A 24,009-nucleotide genomic window follows, 5' to 3' on the forward strand; every position below is an offset into this window, starting at 1 on the left:
CAACTATGTTGTTATTATGCATTTAGTGGACTATTGTCACAGACCTGCGAATGAGTCAGGGCTGTGTTCATCCTAAAAATGCCCGGTACTCAAGTTTGATGTTATCAAATGCAGATCTCCCCATGGTGCTCCTACTGCGGTCATCTTCTCTCCTTCTTCACACTCCACAGACCACTAGCCTTGACTCTCCCTACTTAGCTTTGATCTTTTTACTCTTTAGGACTCAGGGTGTGGTCTATTCTTGTATCTTTGACGTTTTGCTTCGCCAAGTACAGCATGGGGCAATGAGTCAGACCACTTTAGACATTGGCAGCCTTCAATGTGAGTGACTGCATTTTCTCTGCCTAAAAAGTAGTCTGCTTCAGTGCCAGGATTACCAGTCCAATCTCTGTATTTAGTTCTTTTGCTTTTATTTTATGTTTTTTTAATTCTATTTACCTCAAGTTTCAGACTTGGATAGCAAATAGGCCTGGGAACCAAAATAAAAGTGGCCCCCTTTAGTGAATTTGATAGCTAAAATAAGTGGCCCATGTTTGCGCAAATTGAGGTAGTTTTGAATTTGTGAAGGCCTGTTGTATGAGTGTTTCACTAGTTGGGCATTGATTTTGAGCTTGATGCAGACAATGTTTGTTTCAATATCTGGGAAATCAACAATAAAAACAGAGCCAGCAGACCACAAAAAGAACCCATACGCATCCAAAAACAACCTACACAGTGACCTGTCAGACGAGCCCATCGGGCATTTACCTAATTGCCCTATAGGCCAGTCTGACCCAGTTTATCACAATTCCTAAAAAAGAGTTCAACTAAGGATCCAGCACTCATCAAGCAAGATCTCTGACGTCAGCCCTGCTACTCCATTCTCGGTGGAATTCCGCGACATTGATGAATGGAAGCCCTCTCATCAGCGGGTTCCACCAGCATACTGCGTGCACTAATTAATGAGATGTGATTTAAAATGGCTGAGCTTGGGTAATCTCCAATTTTCTAATGATGCACTGTTTTTCAGTTGGCGTCATTGTGCCTGTTTAAACTAAATGATGGCTTGCAATCAGAATGTCAGTGAAATTCTAAGGTTGCTATTATTTATTACCACACGCGAGGAGGCTTCTCTCCATCTGTTAGTCGTTGAAGAGTCAGTGCAGGAATAAAATCTTTCATAGCATAAGTGCAACTGTTTCTCATTTACGACTCTTCTTCTGGCTACTAACTATGGTAATGTTTGCACTCAACAGCATGCCTCAGAAGTGGTGGTATCACATTGCTAATGTGACTTGAAGTCTGAGGCTAAAAGCAAATATTAGTTAGCATCCATTATTTGAATTGTACTTAATATTGGTAACTTTGTTAGTAATTCTCAAAAAAAGAAATTTACACATTTGGAACACACCCAAAGTGGTGGCCAGCACTACTTATAAAAAGCAACAAACCTACCTAAAATGCTTAATCCTCAGATAAAGCCTTTTCCTCTGACATTAAATTGCCCATTTTTACTTATAGGAAACTCTCATCTCTTTAATGTATATTGTATGCGGAACTATCGTTAAGCTTGGATGAAGTCTGTAGTCTAGATATTTGAGAGCAACTGATTACATCTCACTATCATGAAAAAAGGGACACACAACTGTAAGAAAGTGGGCCCACGCCTAGAACGAGATAAGAAATTTATGCCAGAAAGCATAGAGAGAATGCATTTAAGTAATAGTAACCCTAAACCAATCGCAGGAGGTGCCATCACTGTTTGCCTCCATCTGCCTCTCGTAGAATGTGTGGATCTCAAAGGAACTGTGCTTTCGACAAGCTCGAGAATACATCAGACGGAGGCAGGTACATCTAGAGTGAGACACACAACTCATCTTCTCTTACATGATGCCTAACAGCACAAGCCAGAACACCACACCAAAACAATCAACAACCTTCGAAAGCAACTTAATATTAACTGGATACATAATCTGTGAATGTCCTCAGATAAGAATTCTTACAATTACTTCTTGTCAGGATGGAGGCATCCCTGTGCTCACGTCCATCGCTTCCTTTCCCATGTCTCACTTAAACTCTCTCCGGTGCATCATTCCTACCCTCATTCAATAAATAGCCCTTCACAATCACAACCCTTTAAACATTTTAAACCTTAACCAAGATAGGATTACACAGCTTCTCTGTTACCTTAAAAGTACTACAATACAGTCAAACCCCTTTGATCTCTTTCTGGCAACCTCATCTTCACATAGTCCCCTTCCCTGTTACCCAGAATTCAACCTGCCTTTCTAAAATCAAATACAACCGAATCATTGTGCTTCATCTCTACCCTTTCCACAAAGACCTTTCTTTTGAGAGGCTTGTAATTCATATTGGCGCTAGTAACACTGTCACAGGCTCCACCATCATCATGTGACCCAAGAAGTTATAACAGAGCTCTCATGTTTCCCTGGGAAGTTTCATCTCAAGAAAGTAGCAGGAATCTCAGCTGGAAACTGTAGTGGGAGAATGAGGAATTACTGGGGGAATTGGACCTGAAATTACTGATTTCCTAAGCAATTTTGCAGGAGAGTCACAAGATTCGACCATAATCTTTGTTAATTCTTGACTCCCGAAATTGATGGAGCCCCCAGTAGCCCTAATTCTGAGTTTGTGGAATTAACACCCAGGCAAAAGGGCAATCATAATGACACTGTGGACCGTCTTCTTCTAAGTCAGTTCTTTTGATCTTCTTCATCCAACCCAGGTGCAACCTGATGTTAAATTTCTTTACTTGTAATATTTGTAAGGATATGCACCCAGTCATAATTTGATCAGAAGGTTTATGCACTCGCTCTCTATCATTCAACATTATGCTCCAGTTCTCTAGGTACTTTCACTGATAAGCACCATCTGCGCCCGCCTTCGGAATGTTAAAGATTAATTTTAAAAACATAATACTCCGGGTTTACATATCCACTGCTGTGCTGCCCTTTGGGACTTGTAATAGGGATCATGCAGTACTTGCATATACTGTGGTTTTGACCCATCCAATCAAAATTGTCAGATCTGACTCTTTTCTATGGCAACTTTTCTATGAGCAAAACATCTAGACCCATGGAGACAGCACCAGTCCTCCTAAAATTGACACTGTTTACACATTCAAGATATATTCTAACTGACTTTTAAATGTGTTTATCCACTCCAGGCCACCAGAAATGTGCCTAGACCGTGTACTCAGACTTAGTCAAGCTTACGTCACGTTAGTAAGTGAGTCAAACCTATTAGTCTTTCTTTAGCAATCTTCACAGTAACCATTCCAACCTACCCGACTGAAACCTCCCAAAGTCCGTTCTGCTGTAACCACCCAGAAATCGTTGTCCACATCTTCCATTGTCAAGTCCTTTATACACCTATTCGCATACCAAGTCTTGCAGTATGTCATCCTTCTACTCTTACTTAGTCTGTTCTAGAGGTGACCACCTAATCTCTTGTAGTAGTCACATTGTTCAATCCATCCGCTACTGTAGCCTGATACCATTTAGCACCCTAGAGAAAGAGTTTGTTTTCAAATTCCAATGTCCAGATACAACATCCATTTCAAATATGAGCCACTGCAACTGCTTTATCTAACAAAACTCCTTAATTATACTTTAATCAGCCCATTTTTGGCGGGCACATTTCTATGGTCCATCCTAACCTAGAATGAATCTTCTGTACAAAAACACCCATGACGAAGGCATTAGCAAATTCTTCATTACAATACTATTCGGAGAACTAAAACTGCACAGGACTCCCCTAGCTGTTGTGGCTCACCTCAGCATCTCTTAAACAAGCTGGAAACATGGTACACACCGGTGACCGACACGTGACAGAGGAATGTTATGGTAACTGAGAGCCAATACATAGTATCACTTAGTTAAGCCAGTCTACTACATGTTTCTCACTCTTGTAGGCTGTAACAGAAACCATCCGCAGATTGTCTGAGCAGACCACTTCACTTGCAACAGGCACAGCACTCTGGCTCGGTTGTATAATGGAATACACTTCCCATTACCACTCACGTCTTTACAATGCATCCATTACAACGCATATGCCTTTACCACGCATGTCTTTACCACAAAACATTTTACCACGCATGCCTACACGGTGAAAATATAAGTATATTACATGTAAGTACAAACCATATATATACACATACACATATATATGTGTATATATATGTATATATTTCAGCAAGGATTCCTCGCATCGGGGGAAAAGTGGAGTCGCAAACAAACAGATTCATAAATCCGCTGCAGTTAAGTTTCTTGTTGTAATTTATTCATCCATGGGGTCAAAACAAAATAACCAACGCGTTTCGACAGCGTCCGCTGTCTTGATCACGGTCAGTTTGTGTGGGTATGCTCACATGTTTTAAATGTTCAAACATTTTCAACGACCACAGCCACTCCCCCTAATGGGTGTGTTCAAAACCACATCAAGGTCACAAATGTGATGTCAGACAGATAAGAATTCTGGGTGATGTAGTTTGATTTTAACATATCCTGAAGTTTACAATTAAATATTCTTGGAATTTCGATTCCCAATAACCTTAGCAATTTTATCGTTAATGTTGTTTTCAGAACTGAGTCTGATTGTATGATTTGAGCATGCACTGAGTACTGCCCTCCAGTGGGCCAAAATTTTATCAAATCATAACTCGAGTCAGACGTGGGTGTGGTATGTGTGAGCATAGATTTTCCAAAGTGAGGGGGTGTGAGGTGGGATAAAAATTAAAAATAAAAAAAGATAAGTGATGTTATTTTACATGTTAAACGGGATGATATGCAGGGAACACAATATTTACAATTTTTTTTGCAGTCCTCAGAGATGTATGTACAGTTTTTCTGATTGATTCAGGCCAAGCGGAGTCATTGTTCTAAAAGCCAGTATGTGTCTGGACTCTTTACGTCGTAAAAGTTTTTCATTGTGACAGCCCCTGTCTGATAAGGTCATTGTTTCAAGTCCCCAGAAACGCAGTTGTTTCCAGTCTCCATCATGATTGGCCTCCATATGTTTTGCAACGGCATTGCTCCTGTCCTTGTGTACCGTTGCGCGCACATGTTCCAGAATGCGTTTTTTTAACTCGCAGATGGTGCTGCCAATGTATCTCAATTTGCATGGGCATTCGATCATGTATATAGTATATTTGCTGTTGCAAGTTATGCATTCTCTGATTTTCCAGATCTTTTTATTGGGCATAGTTATTTCCGTCGTTGGTTTTGCAATATCACATACCTTGCAATTATAACATTTTATGAAACCTTTAGTTTGTAACCATTTTTTCTTTTTTGTGATTTTTTGGAAGTGACTGTGAACCAATTGATCTTGTAGGTTTTTGGCTCTTCTGTACGTGATTACTGGATGTTTGCCCATTTTTTGGCCCATGGTTGGATCTAATTGTAGGATTTTCCAATTTTTTCTCAGAATTTTATTTATCTGTTTGGATTCCTGGCTGTAGTTCAAAATTAATCTAATTGGTTCTTCTTCCGTGGAGGTTTTGTCCTGTTTCTTTTTCAAACACTCTGATCTTGTTGCCTGATTTGCCCTCTCCCAACACTTTTGTATAATCTGTTTATTGTATTTCCTCCTATGGAAACGTTTGATGGAGTTCTTGCTTTGTTTGTGCCACTCGGTCTCTTCGCTGCAAATTCTCCTTAAGCGAAGGAATTCCCCGTAGGGGATGCTTGATATCAGTGACTGTTGATGGAAGCTGGTTGCTTCGAGGGTCGCGTTAGTTGCTGTACATTTACGGTGGAGTGTGGTTTCTATATGATTATTGTTTACATATACCTCCGTGTCCAAGAAAATAGCTCTGGTTTGGTTTATGGTGTAGGTGAATTTTATGCATGATGTGCTGTTGTTCAGTATGGTGAAATATTCCAAGAATTTTTCTTCTCCACCATTCCACACTATAAAGAGGTCATCAATGAACCTTTTCCAAGTTATAATGTGTTGAGTGAAGGTTTGATATTTTTCATCCCATGCTATTGTTTCCTCCCACCATCCCATAGCTGTACAGGCATAGTTTGGGCTAAATGAGAAGCCCATTGCAGCACCGTTTTTTTGCCGGTATAACAGATCACCAAACATGAATATGTTGTATGTGAGTAGGCTCTTTATCATCTCCATTAGCATGTCATTGTGGTTTTGATAATGGATGTTCCGTTCCTTTAGGAAATATTTACATGCACTCAGACCCATTTCATTGTCAATGTTCGTGTACAGGGAGATCACGTCCATGGTTTATATGTATATATGTGTGTGTGTGAGTGTGTATATATATATATATATATATAAAATGCTACTTGTAGAGCATGTAATTTCGGAATAAATAAGACACACTATAAAACCCCCTTCAATGATATTGAGATCCCAATCAAAGGCCAGCATACATGCAAAACGGAATATGCAGTATATGTACTGACATGTACCTGTGGCCTCAATTATGTAGGCAGTACTAAACAGCCAGTACATGTCAGAATTTTACAGCATATTCGGGCTATTTTGCATTCTGATCCCGCATATCCGGTGGCACGCCATTTTTTGAGCTCACACAACAAAGACATCAATTGCCTAACATATTATGTGGTGGCCGCAGTCCCCAAACCAAGGCGAGGGGGCAACAGTGAGCTCAAACTGCGTCAACTAGAGTCACGAATGATCCTCGAATATGACTGTAAATGGCCGAATGGGCTTAACATCACAGAGGACCTTCGCCATTTTTTGTGATATGCTATGCTTTTTTGAACATTGAGTCTCCAGTACTCTTATTTAATCTAGTAGTGAACCCCTCTAGATAGTCAGGTTCCCTGTTATCTAGTAGGTCAAACATATTACCCTAGGTGAACAGAGATAGCATTTGTCCAGTCAGGTAGTTGCGTGGTCAGTCAAGTTCCTTGTTGGCCACTTGGCCATTAATAGACTTAGCTCCTTACCTTCCCAAATTTTTTAATTATACACTGATTGCTATTTAAAATCTAGCAAACACTTTTTATTAAAATTCTTGTATAATATTTTATCACTTTTTTACACTGGGTGTTTTTAGCTATAAGGAATTTTACATATTGTAGTTTTATGACAGTATCAAATGTTTGTACAGTTTTTTAAAGAGATATGTAGAAGGACAGTGTCCTATCTCTAACTGTTAAGATTGCATTCATGCATTGAATACACAGGGTACTTTGCAATATGTAGGTTTAGCACTTTATCCCCCTTTTCCCTTATTCCTTCATGCACTTTAATACACTCCACTCGACGCAGGCTTGGAACCAGTCTAATCTGTATATATTTGCACTTATGGATCAGCCTAGGATCCCAGTCACTATTTCATGTGAAAATGTACGTTTTTTTTAATGGATTTATCCCGGAATTAAGTATATAGTATTTTTACAAATAATAATTGTGGATTTATACAAATAATAATTGTGGATTGAGAATTTTAAAGAAATGCCGTATTTTGCACTATACTCCAATAGATAGGAGTAGTATGTCTTTTATTTTCATGACACTGTGACACCATGTGACTGGGCGGGCTGATTGGGTGTGCACTGCATTATAAAATTAAAAAATTCAAGCTGGCTCACTTGCATGTGAACAAGGGCTTTTCAAGCCCGAAACGCGTAGTGCCCTCCTGCCTACCGACAACCTTGCAATAAAGAAAGAACCTGTGAAGCGCATCTGTTGGTCCGTCTCCTCTGTTACCTCGCCGATCTGACTTTGGTCTGACCCGGAAGTGGTGTTGTTTGGAGTTTTCGCATATATATATATATATATATATATATATATATATATGTATGCAACAATGGTCCTGCTCACCACTCCACGGTGAGAACAGCCAGGTAAGGACCTCTTCCAAATGACTCTTAACGATCACAGCATCAAAAAGGCAAAGAAAGGCAGCAAGTCTTTTTCAAGTGAAAAGGCAGGATATTTATTCCACACAACAAAAAGTGAAGGACATAATGTCATCCATGACGCGTTTCGCTCCGTGAAGGAGCTTGTTCACATAACGCGCCCCAATTTATAGGTCATACACAGGTGATTTCAATTGACACATGCCAAAATAAAAATAGAAAACAGACTAAAACAGTCGCCATATTGAGTGAGTCACAAATGTTCAGTGCCAAAAATGAATGCCATTGATTAAATAGACCTTGCTATGTAATGATTGCCTAATGCCAAAACATTACAACAACAAAAAAATTATATATATGAATATATGTGGATCATAATGTATACAATGTAAATATATACAAATGTAGAGAATAATCGACAAGTGTCTTAATAAATACATTGTAAATAGATGAAGAACAGAAAGTGACAAGTGTCCAAATCTAGTCCATAGTTGGAGTTGTCCTTCATTATAAATTTCAAATGAATCCAAATTTGACAAGGTCGACAGAATTCAATTCATAATGCAGTTTGTTGATTGGCAGAGTTGAAACATGTAGTGAGAATATGGCCTGAAAATAAAACAAAAATTGTGTATATAAAGTGCATAGTTTAGCGTGATAAGCCATACAAAAACGTGTATTAAAAACATTACCAAAGCAACAGCGGAAGCAGTTAATGAAAGCCAAAAATAACGTTGCAAAATAGTAGCAGGTTTAAAAATGCCTAATGCAACTTGGAGATAAAGTGATCACAGTGCAATTTTCAAAAAACTGATATGATTGAAACTTACTAAAGAGCCGCAAGTTAAGTCACAAATACGTTTTATCAAGCATAAGTTCTTAATTCATAAAAAGTGACTTATTGCAGCTTTAGAGATACAACTGTGGGGAATCACCATAAGGATACTAGTGAAATAAACCAAACAATTGGGTGGATTACAGAAAAACATGTAAATCTTCCGTAATATTTAAACCATTGGGGGCTCTAGTATCGAGTGATAGAATAAAGTGGGATTATTTTTGTCTTAATAATCTCTCCCGATCACCTCCCCGGCCGGGGACTAGTACAGAGCACAAGACAGTATATTCTAAGTCTTTTAACTGGTTATTATGAACAGCTTTAAAATGTCTAGCGACCGGATAGTCGCTATTGCTGTTCACAATGGCACGTATGTGTTGTAAGATGCGCTTATGCACAGGGAGTTTTGTGCTCCCAATGTATTCTAAATTGCAGGTGCATTTGAGTTTGTAAACTGCAAACTCCGACCTACAGGTTAAGTGCTCCTTTATTGGAATTTTGGTGTCACTGAAAGCTGTAGTATAGTGTGTACAGTTCCGGGGAAAAGTGCAAGCGCGACACGAAGTGCATTTAAAAAAAACAGTCTTACTGATCCATGATTTTTTTGGTAAAACCTCCGGCATCCGTTTATCCAAAGCATCTCGCATAGATGATGGCCTTCTAAATGTGATGGGTGGCAGGCTAGGAAGAATTGAGCCTAGGATGTTATCTGTAAGGACAGTTGGCCATTCTGAACAAATGATGCGGCGGATTGTTCTCTCTTGTGAACTGAAAGTAGTAATCAGTCTGATAGAACATTCTGAATGACACTCCAGATTTTTAGGTTTTGATGCTAACAACATGTTTCTATCAAGTGATTTAACCTTGACTAGGGCCTGATCCAATACTCTCCTGGAATACCCCCTATTTAGAAATCTCTGCATAGAGGAATCTAGACTGGCATTAGCGATTACCTCATCACTAGAAATTCGACATATTCGAATAAATTCCCCATAGGGGATGCTATTGGTGGTATGTATGGGATGAGCACTTTGAGCGTGGAGTATGGAATTGCCCGCAGTGGATTTGGGGAAAAGCTTAGTTTTCAAATTGTCATTGTCCACATATAGCTGGACATCCAAAAATTCTGCCATCTCCTTGTTAACAGTTGCAGTGAATTTTAGATTTAGGTTGTTGATGTTAATCTCATTAACAAACGACATAGCTTCAGCTACAGTACCATTCCAGATAATGCACACATCGTCAATATAGCGCCAGTAATGGAAAATATGTGGCAACCACCTGGCGTGTGTGACTCTGAGAACGCGCTCCTCCCACCAGCCAACAAGTAAACATGAATAGCTGGGGGAGAAGCACGAACCCATTACCACCCCACGCAATTGCTGGTAGATGTTACTCTGGAATTTGAAATAGTTGGAGGTTAGACAAATTCTAATAATTTCCATCAACATAATGTTATGTCCTCGAAACAGAATATCACGATTGTTTAGATAATATTCTGTAGCATACATCCCTTGTGAATGGTTAATCGAAGTATATAATGACTCAATGTCCATTATCAAAAATAGATAGTTAGAATGCCATTGCACATTTTTTACCTTATTTAAAAAGTCAGTTGTATCCTTTAGATAAGATGGTAAATTAATCATATGGGGTTGAAGAAAATAGTCTACATATTTGGATATCTTTTCATTGATACTACCTATGGCAGAGATGATGGGACGACCAGGCATAGGGGATACCAACTTATGAATTTTAGGAAGAAAATATAAAAAAGGGACAATGGGATGTTCCACATGCAGAAACCTGAATTCATCTTTTGAAAGTAAACCTGATTTATGCCACTTAAGTAGCTTTTTCCGAATAATTGCATCACTTTTCAACATTTCATGTTGAGTAGACAAAGCGTAACATGACAAATCAGAAAGATGTCGATTGGCCTCAATTAAATAATCGGAACGTGCCCAAAGTACCGTATAGCCTCCTTTATCGGAGTTTTTAACTAGGACATCACGATTATTTTGTAGTTTTTTGACCAACTGATGATATTGGCTATTGATGTAATTCGTGTGTCTAGTTTTGCTCAAAACTTTCCGATTTAAATTCTTAAGCTCGGTAACCACCCTGTCGCTGAATACGTCCACTGTATCCCTAGCCATAAGAGGAAGAAAAGTCGATTTTGGTTTGAAAGGGCTGGGAGCAGGTGAATTTACAGTGAAGATCTGACTGACTGTAGGGCCCGGTTGAGAATCATCCTCATGTGCCAAATCATATAGGTTTTGAAGTCCACTCGAATCACCCACACGCATTGATGCTGAACTTTCCGCATTTGCTGGTTCCATTTGTGTTTTTTTGCGTGTTGAGTCAATTTAAAATACTTAATCAATTTGATTTTTCTGATAAACTTAAAAACATCAATGCGTGTTTGATTGTAGGAAAACCTATTACTAGGATAAAAAGTTAAACCTAGCGACAATAATTTTTCTTCTGCCTTAGTAAGAATAGTGTCAGTTAAATTTACCACTGTATTTTCCGTATTGTCTGTTATTTTCTCCAGTTCTTTTTCACTTTTCCTTGCAAGGTATTTTTGCTTGTGTTTGCGTTTCCTTGCGCGCTGGTGTTGGCTGCTGGAATTGCCGGCTTTGATGGAGGATTGCGGGAGCGCATGGAGTATCGCCGGTCCTCGTTTACAAAACTTAACTCATCAATTAGAGAAAAGTTGGCCAGGCTAGCTAATCCCGGTGTTGCTGTTATGTGATTTTCATCTGAATCGTTGGATGTCAAAGAATTTATAGATGTTGTATCGGATTGATCGTGAGTGGAGGACGTTGCACCTTCACCTGCTGGTTGATTCACATTTTGTTTACTGGTGCCAATCATTGCCTTACGTTTATAGTTGTCATATTTCCTTGAAAACGTAAATATTTTACCTGTGGCATAATCGTTTCTGTCTCGAGGGAATTTGAATACCTTCCGCTCTATTATTGTTTCCTCCAATTTTTTTATCCGCACATCTATGTCTGTTTTACTTTTCTGAATGAAATCAGTTTCACCGCTTGCCTCCAAAAGTGTGTTCGTTTTTTCAATCTCCACAAGCAGTGCATCGCGGTCAATCTCCGCGTATTTAATTAGTATGTGAATCATATTCATTGAGCTTTGTAGATTGTTAACCGCCCATTCTTGCAACATTTGTGGGTTAGGATTTTTGTATGATGGCACTATAAGGACACGCAAGCCTCGTGGCACTCGATTTGCCTCACTGTATTTTTCAAGTGACTTTTTCTCCCACCATTTTGAAAGTTCACTGCGCAATAGTTTCTCCAAAGTCTTTAAAAGAGATTTAACATCTGTGTTGATATCAGTAGCCGTAGTAGAACCATCGGAAGGTTTTCAAAGCGCGCTTCCGCTGTGCTCTCTCGGTTCCGGAGCGCGTAGCTGGAAATCATTGTGTGGAGTTTCGTATGATTTTCAATACTCGTTGTGATAGCTTCTGCCAAAAGCGTTAAAGAGCTGCCTTAATCGCTGGTATAGTTTAGATAGTCGTAATCCCGCAACCCGCCTAATATGGCAAATCACGAAAGTTAAACACCCGCCCACAGGAGCGTCTTACCGGAATCGGTGCCGGGCTCCGTGTCAGTCAGCCGACCGACCGGCCACACAGCTACCAAGCCGTTCGACCTCTCCAGAAATGGCGTTGCAACTTTTCCGAGCTTGGTGGGGGGCACAGCAAAGCAAGACTTATCCCAGTCTAAATCCAATGCGAAGAATGCAGTTAGCTGCGCCGAAGTTGTGCCTCAGAAAGCGGGAGGGTCCAAAAACCGGAAGCAGCTTTATCCCGGTAGATAGATGCAACAATGTTCCTGCTCACCACTCCACGGTGAGAACAGCCAGGTAAGGACCTCTTCCAAATGACTCTTAACGATCACAGCATCAAAAAGGCAAAGAAAGGCAGCAAGTCTTTTTCAAGTGAAAAGGCAGGATACTTATTCCACACAACAAAAAGTGAAGGACATAATGTCATCCATGACGCGTTTCGCTCCGTGAAGGAGCTTGTTCACATAATGCGCCCCGAATTGTAACACCAATTTATAGGTCATACACAGGTGATTTTAATTGACACATGCCAAAATAAAAATAGAAAACAGACTAAAACAGTCGCCATATTGAGTGAGTCACAAATGTTCAATGCCATTGATTAAATAGACCTTGCTATGTAATGATTGCCTAATGCCAAAACATTACAACAAAAAAATTATATATATAAATATATATGATTCATAATGTATACAATGTAAATATATACAAATGTAGAGAATAATCGACAAGTGTCTTAATAAATACATTGTAAATAGATGAAGAACAGAAAGTGACAAGTGTCCAAATCTAGTCCATAGTTGGAGTTGTCCTTCATTATAAATTTCAAATGAATCCAAATTTGACAAGGTTGACAGAATTCAATTCATAATGCAGTTTGTTGATTGGCAGAGTTGAAACATGTAGTGAGAATATGGCCTGAAAATAAAACAAAAATTGTATATATAAAGTGCATAGTTTAGCATGATAAGTCATACAAAAACGTGTATTAAAAACATTACCAAAACAACAGCGGAAGCAGTTAATGAAAGCCAAAAATAACGTTGCAAAATAGTAGCAGATTTAAAAATGCCTAATGCAACTTGGAGATAAAGTGATCACAGTGCAATTTTCAAAAAACTGATATGATTGAAACTTACTAAAGAGCCGCAAAGTAAAGTCACAAATACGTTTTATCAAGCATAAGTTCTTAATTCATAAAAAGTGACTTATTGCAGCTTTAGAGATACAACTGTGGGGAATCACCATAAGGATACTAGTGAAATAAACCAAACAATTGGGTGGATTACAGAAAAACATGTAAATCTTCCGTAAGATTTAAACCATTGGGGGCTCTAGTATCGAGTGATAGAATAAAGTGGGATTCTTTTTGTCTTAATAATCTCTCCCGATATATATATTTTCACATACACACATCCTGTTGGCGGTCACCGGTAGGTAGTTATAGATAGGACCGAGTTTCCATAGGAAAAGCATGTTAGATTTTAGATTGAACTAATCTTCATGAAATATTCCCAAAAAAGTGTGCCACTGGGTCTTATTCTGCAAGGAAAGTTTTCGGGGTGATACATCAAGCCGGGGCCAACAAAAAGTGCATTTCCCAATTTAATTTCCATAGGGATGTTGAACACAACTACAGCCCATACCGCTTGACGGAATTGCACCAAATTTGTCAGAAAGGTTGCTCTTGGACCCAGAAAGCACACTTTTTGTTATTTGGTGTAAATCCGTTCAGTAGTTTAAGAGTTATTAAAAGAAAAACAAATTGTATATCTAGGGCTGCAGATCCTCAAATTCTCATGTCAACTGCAATGCTGCGATTGACTGGCCACAAACTGAGAGGAAAGTTGTGGCTGCAACTTTGTTTATCTGGACTCGGTTCCCAGCGCAGAAAATTAAATTAAAAAATGAAATACGGGGTCAGGGTAGAGGTACTCTGACTCAATGGGACTAATGGAGAGGTCTGTGAGGGACCCCTTATGGGCAAGAAATTGTCCAAAAACCTTTTTATATATATGTGTGTGTGTATGTGTATGTATGTATGTGTGTGTATATGTGTATATATATGTATATATATATATATATATATATATATATATATATATATATATATAATCAAAGCAACTGTTCTCACATAAGAGGCAGACTCCAGCATGCTCCGGATAGCTGAAAATGATTTATTTTCGAGCCACGTTGCTCCAGGTAACGCGTTTCAACTGCACAAGCAGTCTTTGTCAAATATATTTATACACACACACACACCTGGAAAATGCATACATTTTCATCGTACAGGCATGCATAGTAAAGGCATATTGTGGCAAAATAAATGTGTGGTAAAGGTAATGTATGGTAACAGCTGTGTGGTAAAAGCTGTTTTCCCTCTGGCTCTGAAAGATTCAAAGACCAACAAAGGACTCTGCTCCCAATCTAGTATAGTGGGCTTCTGAGCCAGACTACCAGAATGCGTGTGAGTAGATATGCTCTCACCACCTGGATAAACGCTGAGTGTTCAAAAAGGAATCATGAATTATCATCAACAATACTGTTGGCAGTGTACAGCCACTTCTCCTAAGGCATATGAATGGAAGGGTCAATTGGTGATTATTGAAAGAGCAACAAACAGAGCATTTGATCCTGACTTCCTTCAAGGATCTTTAAGTTGGGTGTAAGCTTCCCCTGAGAACATTTTGTAAACCATGAGGCCAAATAATGGATTTAGCTGTACAATTTTCACATACATTCACTAAAAGACATACGTTCTGAAGGGACACTCAAGAAACATTCCATGACTTTTCGGATACCAAGAAAGCCTGACCCTCACTAGTGATATTGGGGGCTGGGGGTGGGCATGTCCTAAGAATATTTTGAGCACAAGGGGGTATAAAATTAAGCATAGTTTCACTAAACAATGTATACAAAGCTATATATGATACAGATAGTATTACCTATCATATTTCATAGTATTTTTCTTCAAGTCTGCATTTCACTTTATTCATTTTCTTATGTTACTTCTTCCAAGCAAGTTTTCAGTCCTATGTCATGGCATATTAAATAATATTCTTGAAGGAGGCTAGGTGGAAAAATACACACATCTAATCTCAAGATGTAGATAACAGAGGTAGACCAATTCTACAGGTTCATATGGCCATGTTATCACTCAAGTTACAGTAATCTTACAGATTTGGACAGCAGGCAAGCTGCATTCATCTGACACACAAGGGCCAACGGCAGCATTTGTAACAATCATTCAAATATCAGCTTTAAATTAAATTTGCCATTGTTTTTCTTATGAACATCAGCTTTTCACTTTGTTAAAATGCAGACATTTCAAATACAAGCTTTTGTTTCGGAAAAATAACCTAATTCTCCAAAAGAATAATGTATAACTTTCCAAAAATCGCTAATTTTTCCTTAAAACACCTGAATAGTTTTTTTTAGCAAATATGTATTTAATGCCCAAGCTTCATTCTATCATTATGCAGGAAGCATTCATGAGGACTAATCCCACATTTTAAAAAGATTCTGCCATACCTTATCATGCCTCACCACGTCATACCATGGATGCCTGAACTATGCCAACATTACCATTAGGGTAAAGCTGACATTACATTAAGGAATCAAAAGCAATAAATAATTATGTACTTGAGGTTGTTGGGGTGTGTCATACCAGTTAATGCAATGTCTAACTCAATGTGACACCCTTATTCGGATGTACAATTCCCAGACTGTTATGATAGCAGCACACCTTCGAGTTGCTTTTTGCTATCCATATAAAACGGTGTGTCTGTGTCACTAAAAGTGTAATAAAGAGTTATGAAAAAAAGAAAATCGAGAAACAAACTATTTGGTACTCCACAGTGTAGAGAAGTCTAACTTTAGAATTGTCAAAGATTGTTGGCGCTAAAGTCCTTCATCACTAAACTTAGAATGTTCCGTTCCATTGAGATACTAGCTGTCAAATTCTTACATAGGTGGGAAGTATACATACTCAAACGATCTATGATAAGTGCACCTCTCCGGTCACAGTTTGGAGTCTGTTAGCAGATGTATACACAGCCCAGCTGTATTTTTGATTAGAACAAAGCACATTGGCAGAGGGGATAAAATGACCTATTACTTCAGCTGTATATTGTGAGTTGTAAAACTTAAATATGGTATAAGAAAGGAAATAACCAACTAATCCAGTTGACAAAATACAATATGTGTGCTGCCTCTCGTCAGACCACCACAAGAACACTGATGGCCCAATGCCTAATTTGAGCCGGTGGTTTCCTGTGCTTAGCACCGGCACTTCATTGTCAACACCGGCGCTTGTGACAGTCTGCCACAAGGTGGCGCTGTTTGGAAAATTTAGAGATGACCACAACAACAGGTAATTATGAATTCAATATAAATTAAAAATTACTATTACTTGCCGCCCAAGCCATTCTTATAGCTTTGTAGGCCTGAAATACTCTGAATTGTCACACCTGTAGCAGTGTGATGGTTAGTAGTAGTGTTGTTACCAAAATTGGCAGCATGTCAGGGGCAATGTGTGGTCCTAGCTGCAGTGTCTCCTGACAAGAGCCCTGGCACTTATAATTTTACAAATTAAGCACTGTGGCCTACTTCTCCTCTGCAAGTGCACCTGCTTTCTGGCTGTAGTTAAAGGAGGCACTTTCATTTGATTCTACCTAAATGCAAGTGCACTAGCAACACAGATTGGACATTGTTTCTTTTTTATATGCAGAGGGACTTTTTTCTACCATTTCTATGTTCACTTTTCCTTCAGAAGAACCTCTGTGCCCTGCAAGAGGAAGATATGGACCATCCACAGGCCCCTCTGGTTTCTGCTGACCTTAAATAGAATAACCACTCCTGGAGACTATCAAGAATTGTGTGTTGCTGCTCTGGATGAAACTCTGGGTAGACTGCCTGGTCTGTGGTAATAATCTCCCTAACTCACTGACAGACTAGTGGCTCAGTTGCAGAGAGTTAATGATGAGAGGACCTCCTTTCTTGGGCTGCACACCTTTGCCCATTGGGATCCCACGATAATGAGCACTGTGATATTTGTTAGTCGATTACACCCCTGCCAGTATATGTCCTGGTGAATCAAGAAGTTAAGGTTTTGTCTCCTTTGTCTGCCTACATTTCTTCCAGCACTGCACCCCAGTGGCATATCTAGACCTGGAGGTGGGCGGGGGGGGGCTCGATGGCCAACTTGTTCGGGGGCTGGGGGAGTGGTCGATGGACACCTTGTATTCAAGGGGCGGGGGGCTGGTGGTAGTCCTCAAACACGACTTGCTCACCTTCGCCGCCCCCTCCAGCTAGCCACTGCTGTATCCCCTTGCTCCTTCTTTGCAATGTTTCGCCTGAGGGAAGCTCTTCTGATAAAGTCCTGGCCCATTAGTTCATAAGTATTTCAAACCATTAGTCTTTTTCAGCTGAGTAAGAAAAGTATACAAGTTAGTTTTCTAGAAATCCTTATTAATTGCAGCCACGATTATTTTTTTCACTTTTAACACTCTTTTGTATTGGGACATAAGTGAAAAGAGAAAACTGTTCACATTTTGCACAAACAAAAAATATATGTCGTGAATGAGCAATCCAGCCTTTTAAAACTCCTGAATTTGAGTCCAAGAACGTCGTATTTACTTTTTTCCTTTTCGTTTTTTTCCAGTGGCCTGCTGTGTCTTCTTCTGGACATTTTCCTCAGTCATAAAGCTAACATGAAATTAGAGATCTCAGGACTTCGAAAACAACCGAACTTTGAGAAAAATGGGGCAGTGTCGCACTTTCTGCTGACTAAAAGAACAAACATTTGCAATGCAATAGGTCTCACATTTACGAGAGTTTAAGCTATTGGCATTATAAATGACAATGCCTTTTATGTATGTGTTTTTTTTTAAACCAATAAATGAAAGGCATTGTCATTTACAATGCCAATAGCTTAAATTCTCGCAGATGCGAGACCTATTGCAAAGCAAATTCATGCTATACAATACATTTTTTTTTAAAGCATTAGGAGACAGCGTGTCCTGCCTGCAATAGCAGGTAGGACAAAGCTATTTGGGAATATAGTGATCAGAGGCTGTAATTACAGCCTACAGAGTAACAACACACCTAATAGGGGGTGTCCCCATGGGAGGTTACAAAATGAGACACGGTGGTCCTAAGGAGGGACTACTAAGCTTTGTGACCAATGAATAGCCACAGTTTACAGTAGACAATGACACAAGCCAATGAAAAATATAGACGGAGAGTGGGCGGAGCATCAAGTCCCTACCTCAATACAGCATGCCTTACAGAGCAGGGCATGCTCTGCCCAGGCTCAACCTAAAAAAACAAAATGTGGTGAAAGACAATGCATATTTTTCAGCAGTCTTGTACCATGTGCTTTTTAACCAATGTAGTAATATGAGGTGTTTCAATCATGGAGGTCAGCAGTGTTTAAGATGAGACTTTGAAAAGTATGTCATCAGTATTTCCTACAAGGAATTGATGTACACTTTTGTTTTAGATAAGGCATTGTGATAATTCATTTACAGTGAGTTAATGTTTAATACTTCCTTTGTCCTCTTTTTTGCAGATTATAGAGGAGGCTTTGATTTAAAGCCAGTCATTGACCCCAACCACGATACAAGGGTCCTGAAAGGAGAACTGGAACAGTTAACGCTCTCTGAGGTGAAGGAAAACAAACGTCGTCACTCTAAAAACTACACCCGACTTGAAGATGTGCCAGTGGATGCCTATGCTTTGCAAAGTATCCCTTTCCAGCCTGCAGCCACCAGTCCCACGAAGCCCAATTGGCTGCTGACAGAACCAATGAAATTGCAGACAGCTCACACAGCACTAAATACTGACACCGTCAGGTCTGCTTCCCGTGATGAGGCATCACGAACTGAAACACAAGAGAGCAGACCTGCAAAGAGTAAACCCATAACCCCAAAATCCACACATAGGAAGTCCCCGTCAAAAGAAGAAGAAGAAGAAGCCTACTCAGCCTTTAACAAGTCCAGGAAGTCTAGGCCACTCTTGACTCAGATCTTTGGTGGGACTCCTGCAGCCGTGTCTACAGAGAGCCCCCACCAAGAAATTAAACTTAAGCCAGTGGCTAAAAAGCCTGGAAATGCCGACACTAGGACTCCATCGCAAAACGGCTATATGGAGGTGAAAGAAGTGCAATATGTATTGACGACTGTAAAAGTCTCCAAAATGAGGCAATCGTTAGGTAAGTTTATACTATGATAAAATAGTAATGGTTAATTGATGGGAAAACTGGTACATGATGGAAATAACCATGCAGAAAAAAGTGGGGATAAATGATAGCGAAACCATAAATACGTTTGGTAAATCAAACAAATGCATTAGCAGCATATTATAAACAAAAAAGAGGAAACTTACTAGAATTGTGGCACAAACTATATGCTACCTCAGGAAATGAAGTTTCGACCATAACGAGAGAGGGGTTAAAGAAAGTGTTGTTAGTGAGAAGTTCATGGTAATTTTTTTGCAGTTATTTACAGTGCAGTGGTCAAAGGACATTAGAGTGCTTTACAACAGAACCTGTAACTGCATCACCGCCCCCACCCCATTTTTAGCACCAGGAGATTTGGGGATTTGCCCAGAATTACAGGATGTTGAGCCCAGGCACAAGGCAAACCTGGGTTCCCATGTTTCAGAGTCAGCAGCTCTGGCCATTAGATCATGGTTAGTGCTGATGCAGCGCAAAGCTCTTTGGGTGGTGCCTGCTTTCCTGCTAGGTCTGGTGCTCATGGCACCAGACAATACTGGACATGGACTTTAGCTAGACGCAGCATGCTCAGTCTTCATACCCTCCCACCCTCAAGAGTCCATAAGCATGGCATTTGACCTTGTGAAGAGTCCATTTGGTGCAGTCTCTGCCCCTTGACCATGCCCTTTTCAAGAGTCCAAAATTAAGGCTTTCACAATGCCCTGCAGACTCCTGGTGCAGTACTTGACCGTGCTTAGCAACCCTAGCCAAAGGGACTGCTGGGCCTGGGTTTCTGCCATAACCAGCATCCTTCTTTGGGTGCATGGCTTATCTTTGATTAGGTGCTGTGCTCAGTACTTATGCCCCTATACACATGGTCCTTGACTGTGGTCTCAAAACATTATCTGATTGAAGATATGTAAAATAGAAACCCCTTCAGTAATGTTATCAGTGATGGCAGTTGTGCTTTGGTATGTGCAGTCGCAATGTTAATAATATGATTTGTAATGTAACTTGTACCCTCTTTTGTGTGGCCCGAAGCAGTGTATTGGATGTGTGAGCCATAAATTCAAAATGTGTGTTTTTATCTTATATAATTTTTAGATGACATTGACAACATTCCTTCAGATGAAGATTGCATATTGTCTTAAGAAACAAAATAGTAATTGGCCTTTCTTTGTCTTATCAGTGATTTTATGTTTTAGGTCTGGAATTAGTCCAGATCTTTTGATTATACTAAACCAATATGTATAATATACTTATAGAGGCCTACAGACATCCCTCTTCATCAATTGTTCGTTTGCTATATCATTCAACTTTTTCTTCCACCCATTACAACATACATCATGGGGTAATGGTTCAGCCCGCTTCATCCTTTGGCTACCTTCACTGAGAGTGATGGCATTCTGCCCATCACAGGGAGCACATCACAATAGCAGTTCCCTTCAGTGGCTGGCACTACTGTGGCAATGTGTGCTTTTTGAGACCAAAGAAATATGCTTGCATTTTTTTCAGTTTGGCGAGGGCCTTTGCCTTTTGTCTTTGTCAATGTTTTGTTTTATCATGTTTTTTACAAAACTTTTTAGTTGAGGAAGCTGTAAGGCCCTCGTCAAATGAAAAAAAAGGCAAACATAATTCTTTGGCCTCAAAAATAACACTCCATGCTTTTTAAGAATAATCACAACCAACTATATTTATCATCATTCTAAAATTGTATTTATCTTGCAAAGCCAGTCATTTACTAAAAGACATTTCATCCCTGCTTATTGCCTGTAAAAACTTCCCAGCTACAGATATTACATTAAATTAATGCGTAACAAATAAAAAGCTCCATGCTACCTGATGTGAATACATTATACTTAATCAAAATTGTTCTTAACATTCTCAACATTTCTACTTTATAATATACACAGTCCAATAAAATATCTACCCTTGAACATTTCACATTTAAACTGCCCTTACATTACCTGTGCTTTCCACATCAAATTGGATGTGACTGAGCTGGGAAATATAGGGATGACCCCCCCCCCTCCCATCTCCTCCTCCAATACTACATTTTAAGATCCTACATCTCCTGTCCTGATCCGGTACCGAGAACGTATATGGAAAAGTCTCACCATTAATCCAAGAGTTCATCAAATGGGATACCAAGCCCTTTTTTTTTGTAAATATTCTAAATAATTTTCACATGACAAAATTGCTTTCTTCATAATTAGATCTAATCGTGCTTTTTTCTGTCTCTTTAAACTAGCAGCCCATCTCATTCTTTGTACTCAAAAATTGTTTTTTAAAAAGCAATGTAATCATCTTCAGATGCTAGTAATCTATTCCAAAATGTCAACATTAACTTTACCGATACAAAACACCAAGACACCAATCCTGTTTCCTTTCTTATTGCTTGCATTGTGGAAGATTTTCCAAGGTTCAGAAGAGCTTTTAAACACTACCCCTCCAACCAATGCATCTAAAACGGGTATCATGGAGGGGCAACATTAATCTCTACTAAAAGTCAACAACCAATCTATACTTGAGCACTTCTGATTTCTAAATGCATCCTCCAGTTCAAATTTGATTTGAAATTCATTCTGAGATATACTTATAAGAGGAAGCTTATTTTATTCGAGTTCTAGCCAGAAACCATTGTGCCTTTTTCTTTTTTCTGTCCAATTTTTTTTTCTTCATGTTTATCACAAGTTTCCTTTACTCGCAATATTTAAGAAAAACTAATCCATTTTCCTTTGTACACCAATTGGAGTTATATCCTTAATCACTAGGTTATCAGCATATCAGTAGGGCACATGTCCTCCTCCCAGTTTAGGTGAAAATGTATGGATACTCAACAACAGAGAAGATAAATCCCTTAGATAAATAGCAAATAGGGTTGGTGCCAGAACACATCCTTGGCATAGCCAAACCTTAATAAAAAAAATGTTTTTGATAAAACAGCACCTTGTGTTAATTCTATTCTAGCCCAGTTCCTTCTAGACATTTCTTTAAGGATTCCCAATAATTCCCCCTACTATTGTCAATTCATTAAGGGATTCTCAGAACATTTCCTGGTTTATGAGGTTAGAAAGTCACCCAGAAGTTGACACAACAGCAGTATAAATCAACCTTTGTTTTTATCGATGTCTGGTCTATCGACCATATACTAAACAATGGTCCAGTTTTGAGGGACCTCTTTGAAATCCACCTTCCTCCACAGGGATGTGTTTGGTAGTCAAGTCACATGCTCTTTTAATAATGTCCCTATTCCTTCATTTTGAAGATTATTCTAAATTTGAGTTTTGATTTCCTTATTTTCTTATAAAGTGCAAGAGTATGCCAAAAGGCATCATGGCACTAGAACTATCCTTCCCCTAATGCAAAGGAGCAAAGGAAGAGAAACTAAAAATAATTTTTTAGAGCTCCGTGGGCTGTACAAAGAACTCCCTGTGGCATGAACAAAAAGCCAATTTATTCCATACAAGCAATAAATAATAGAGAAAGCACATCCTCCACATGAGACAGATTAACTTGAGAGTCTGTGAGTAGAAGTGCTAAGCAACAGTACAAAAAATGCTTTTGGTTGGATCTGAAAGATTTTAAGGCCAATCATATTGCTAGTTTTTTAGTTTCAATAATTTTTATTGGGTTTTGTACCTTATAACACTTATGGAGCATTCCCTACATATATAAACCAATAGCAAAATCCCTCTCACCGGCTCCTCCCTTCTCCCTTATGTCAACACACATTCTGCCAGTGGCGTAGTGGTATCAAATGAGTACAACAGAAATATATTGTTAAAATTAATGACAAAGATGGTTTTCTGGGTCCAAGAGGTCCAGGGAATGCAATCTTGTTGAACATTTGAGGCCTATATAGTTATTGCTTAGATAGCAGAGGTTGAGGTCCCATAGTTTCACAAATCTGCCTGTTTCATCCTTTAAATCATATGAAATCTTCTCATTGACTATCCGTTGCTACAGTCTCTGTAGCAAGAATTGTAACAGCTCCGCCCCATACACCCAATATTGTTCTTGGCACAAGAAGTAGTTGAGATATTCTCATGGCTCTTTTGGAGTGTAATGGATAAATGCAATCTATAGGGGTGCTGAGTAAAATAGAGGCTGTTTTCTCCTTAAAATCTAACCCTACAAACGCACTTTATAGTTCAAAGAATCTATGACCAAAAATTCTTGATTTGGTGGCATGAGCATAGAATAGGAAAGGTGGTGCCTGTGTCACGACACTGTCTCCAACAAAGTTTGGAATGTGTTGAGTTCATAATATGCATCACGTTAGGAGTGTAGAACTGTCTGCATACTTTCTTATATTGTTCTCGCCCTTGAAAGTGATGAGCAAAGTTTGTGTTGGGAATAAGGATCACTTCCTATTATTTCTGATCAAAATGTGTCCTTAAGTGCTTTTCTCAGCTAGTTTCATATGAATATTTGTGTTAATGATCTGTGGGTCTCTTATGAAGTAAGGTCTAAAACCTCAAAACCAAGTGTCACGTTTGATG

General features: G+C 39.1%; 1 protein-coding gene across 1 annotated transcript in view; it reads left to right on the forward strand.

Moving 5' to 3' along the window:
• Nucleotides 1–24,009, forward strand: part of PDZD7 (PDZ domain containing 7) — a 790,250-nt gene that overhangs the window by 659,742 nt on the left and 106,499 nt on the right. Inside the window, exon 14 of the mRNA XM_078643641.1 lies at nucleotides 18,860–19,501. Coding sequence (XP_078499767.1) covers nucleotides 18,860–19,501 — 642 coding nt within the window. The remainder of the gene's footprint in view (nucleotides 1–18,859; nucleotides 19,502–24,009) is intronic.

The sequence above is a fragment of the Lissotriton helveticus genome, chromosome 5_1 (assembly GCF_964261635.1).
Source record: "Lissotriton helveticus chromosome 5_1, aLisHel1.1, whole genome shotgun sequence".
Taxonomy (NCBI): domain Eukaryota; kingdom Metazoa; phylum Chordata; class Amphibia; order Caudata; family Salamandridae; genus Lissotriton; species Lissotriton helveticus.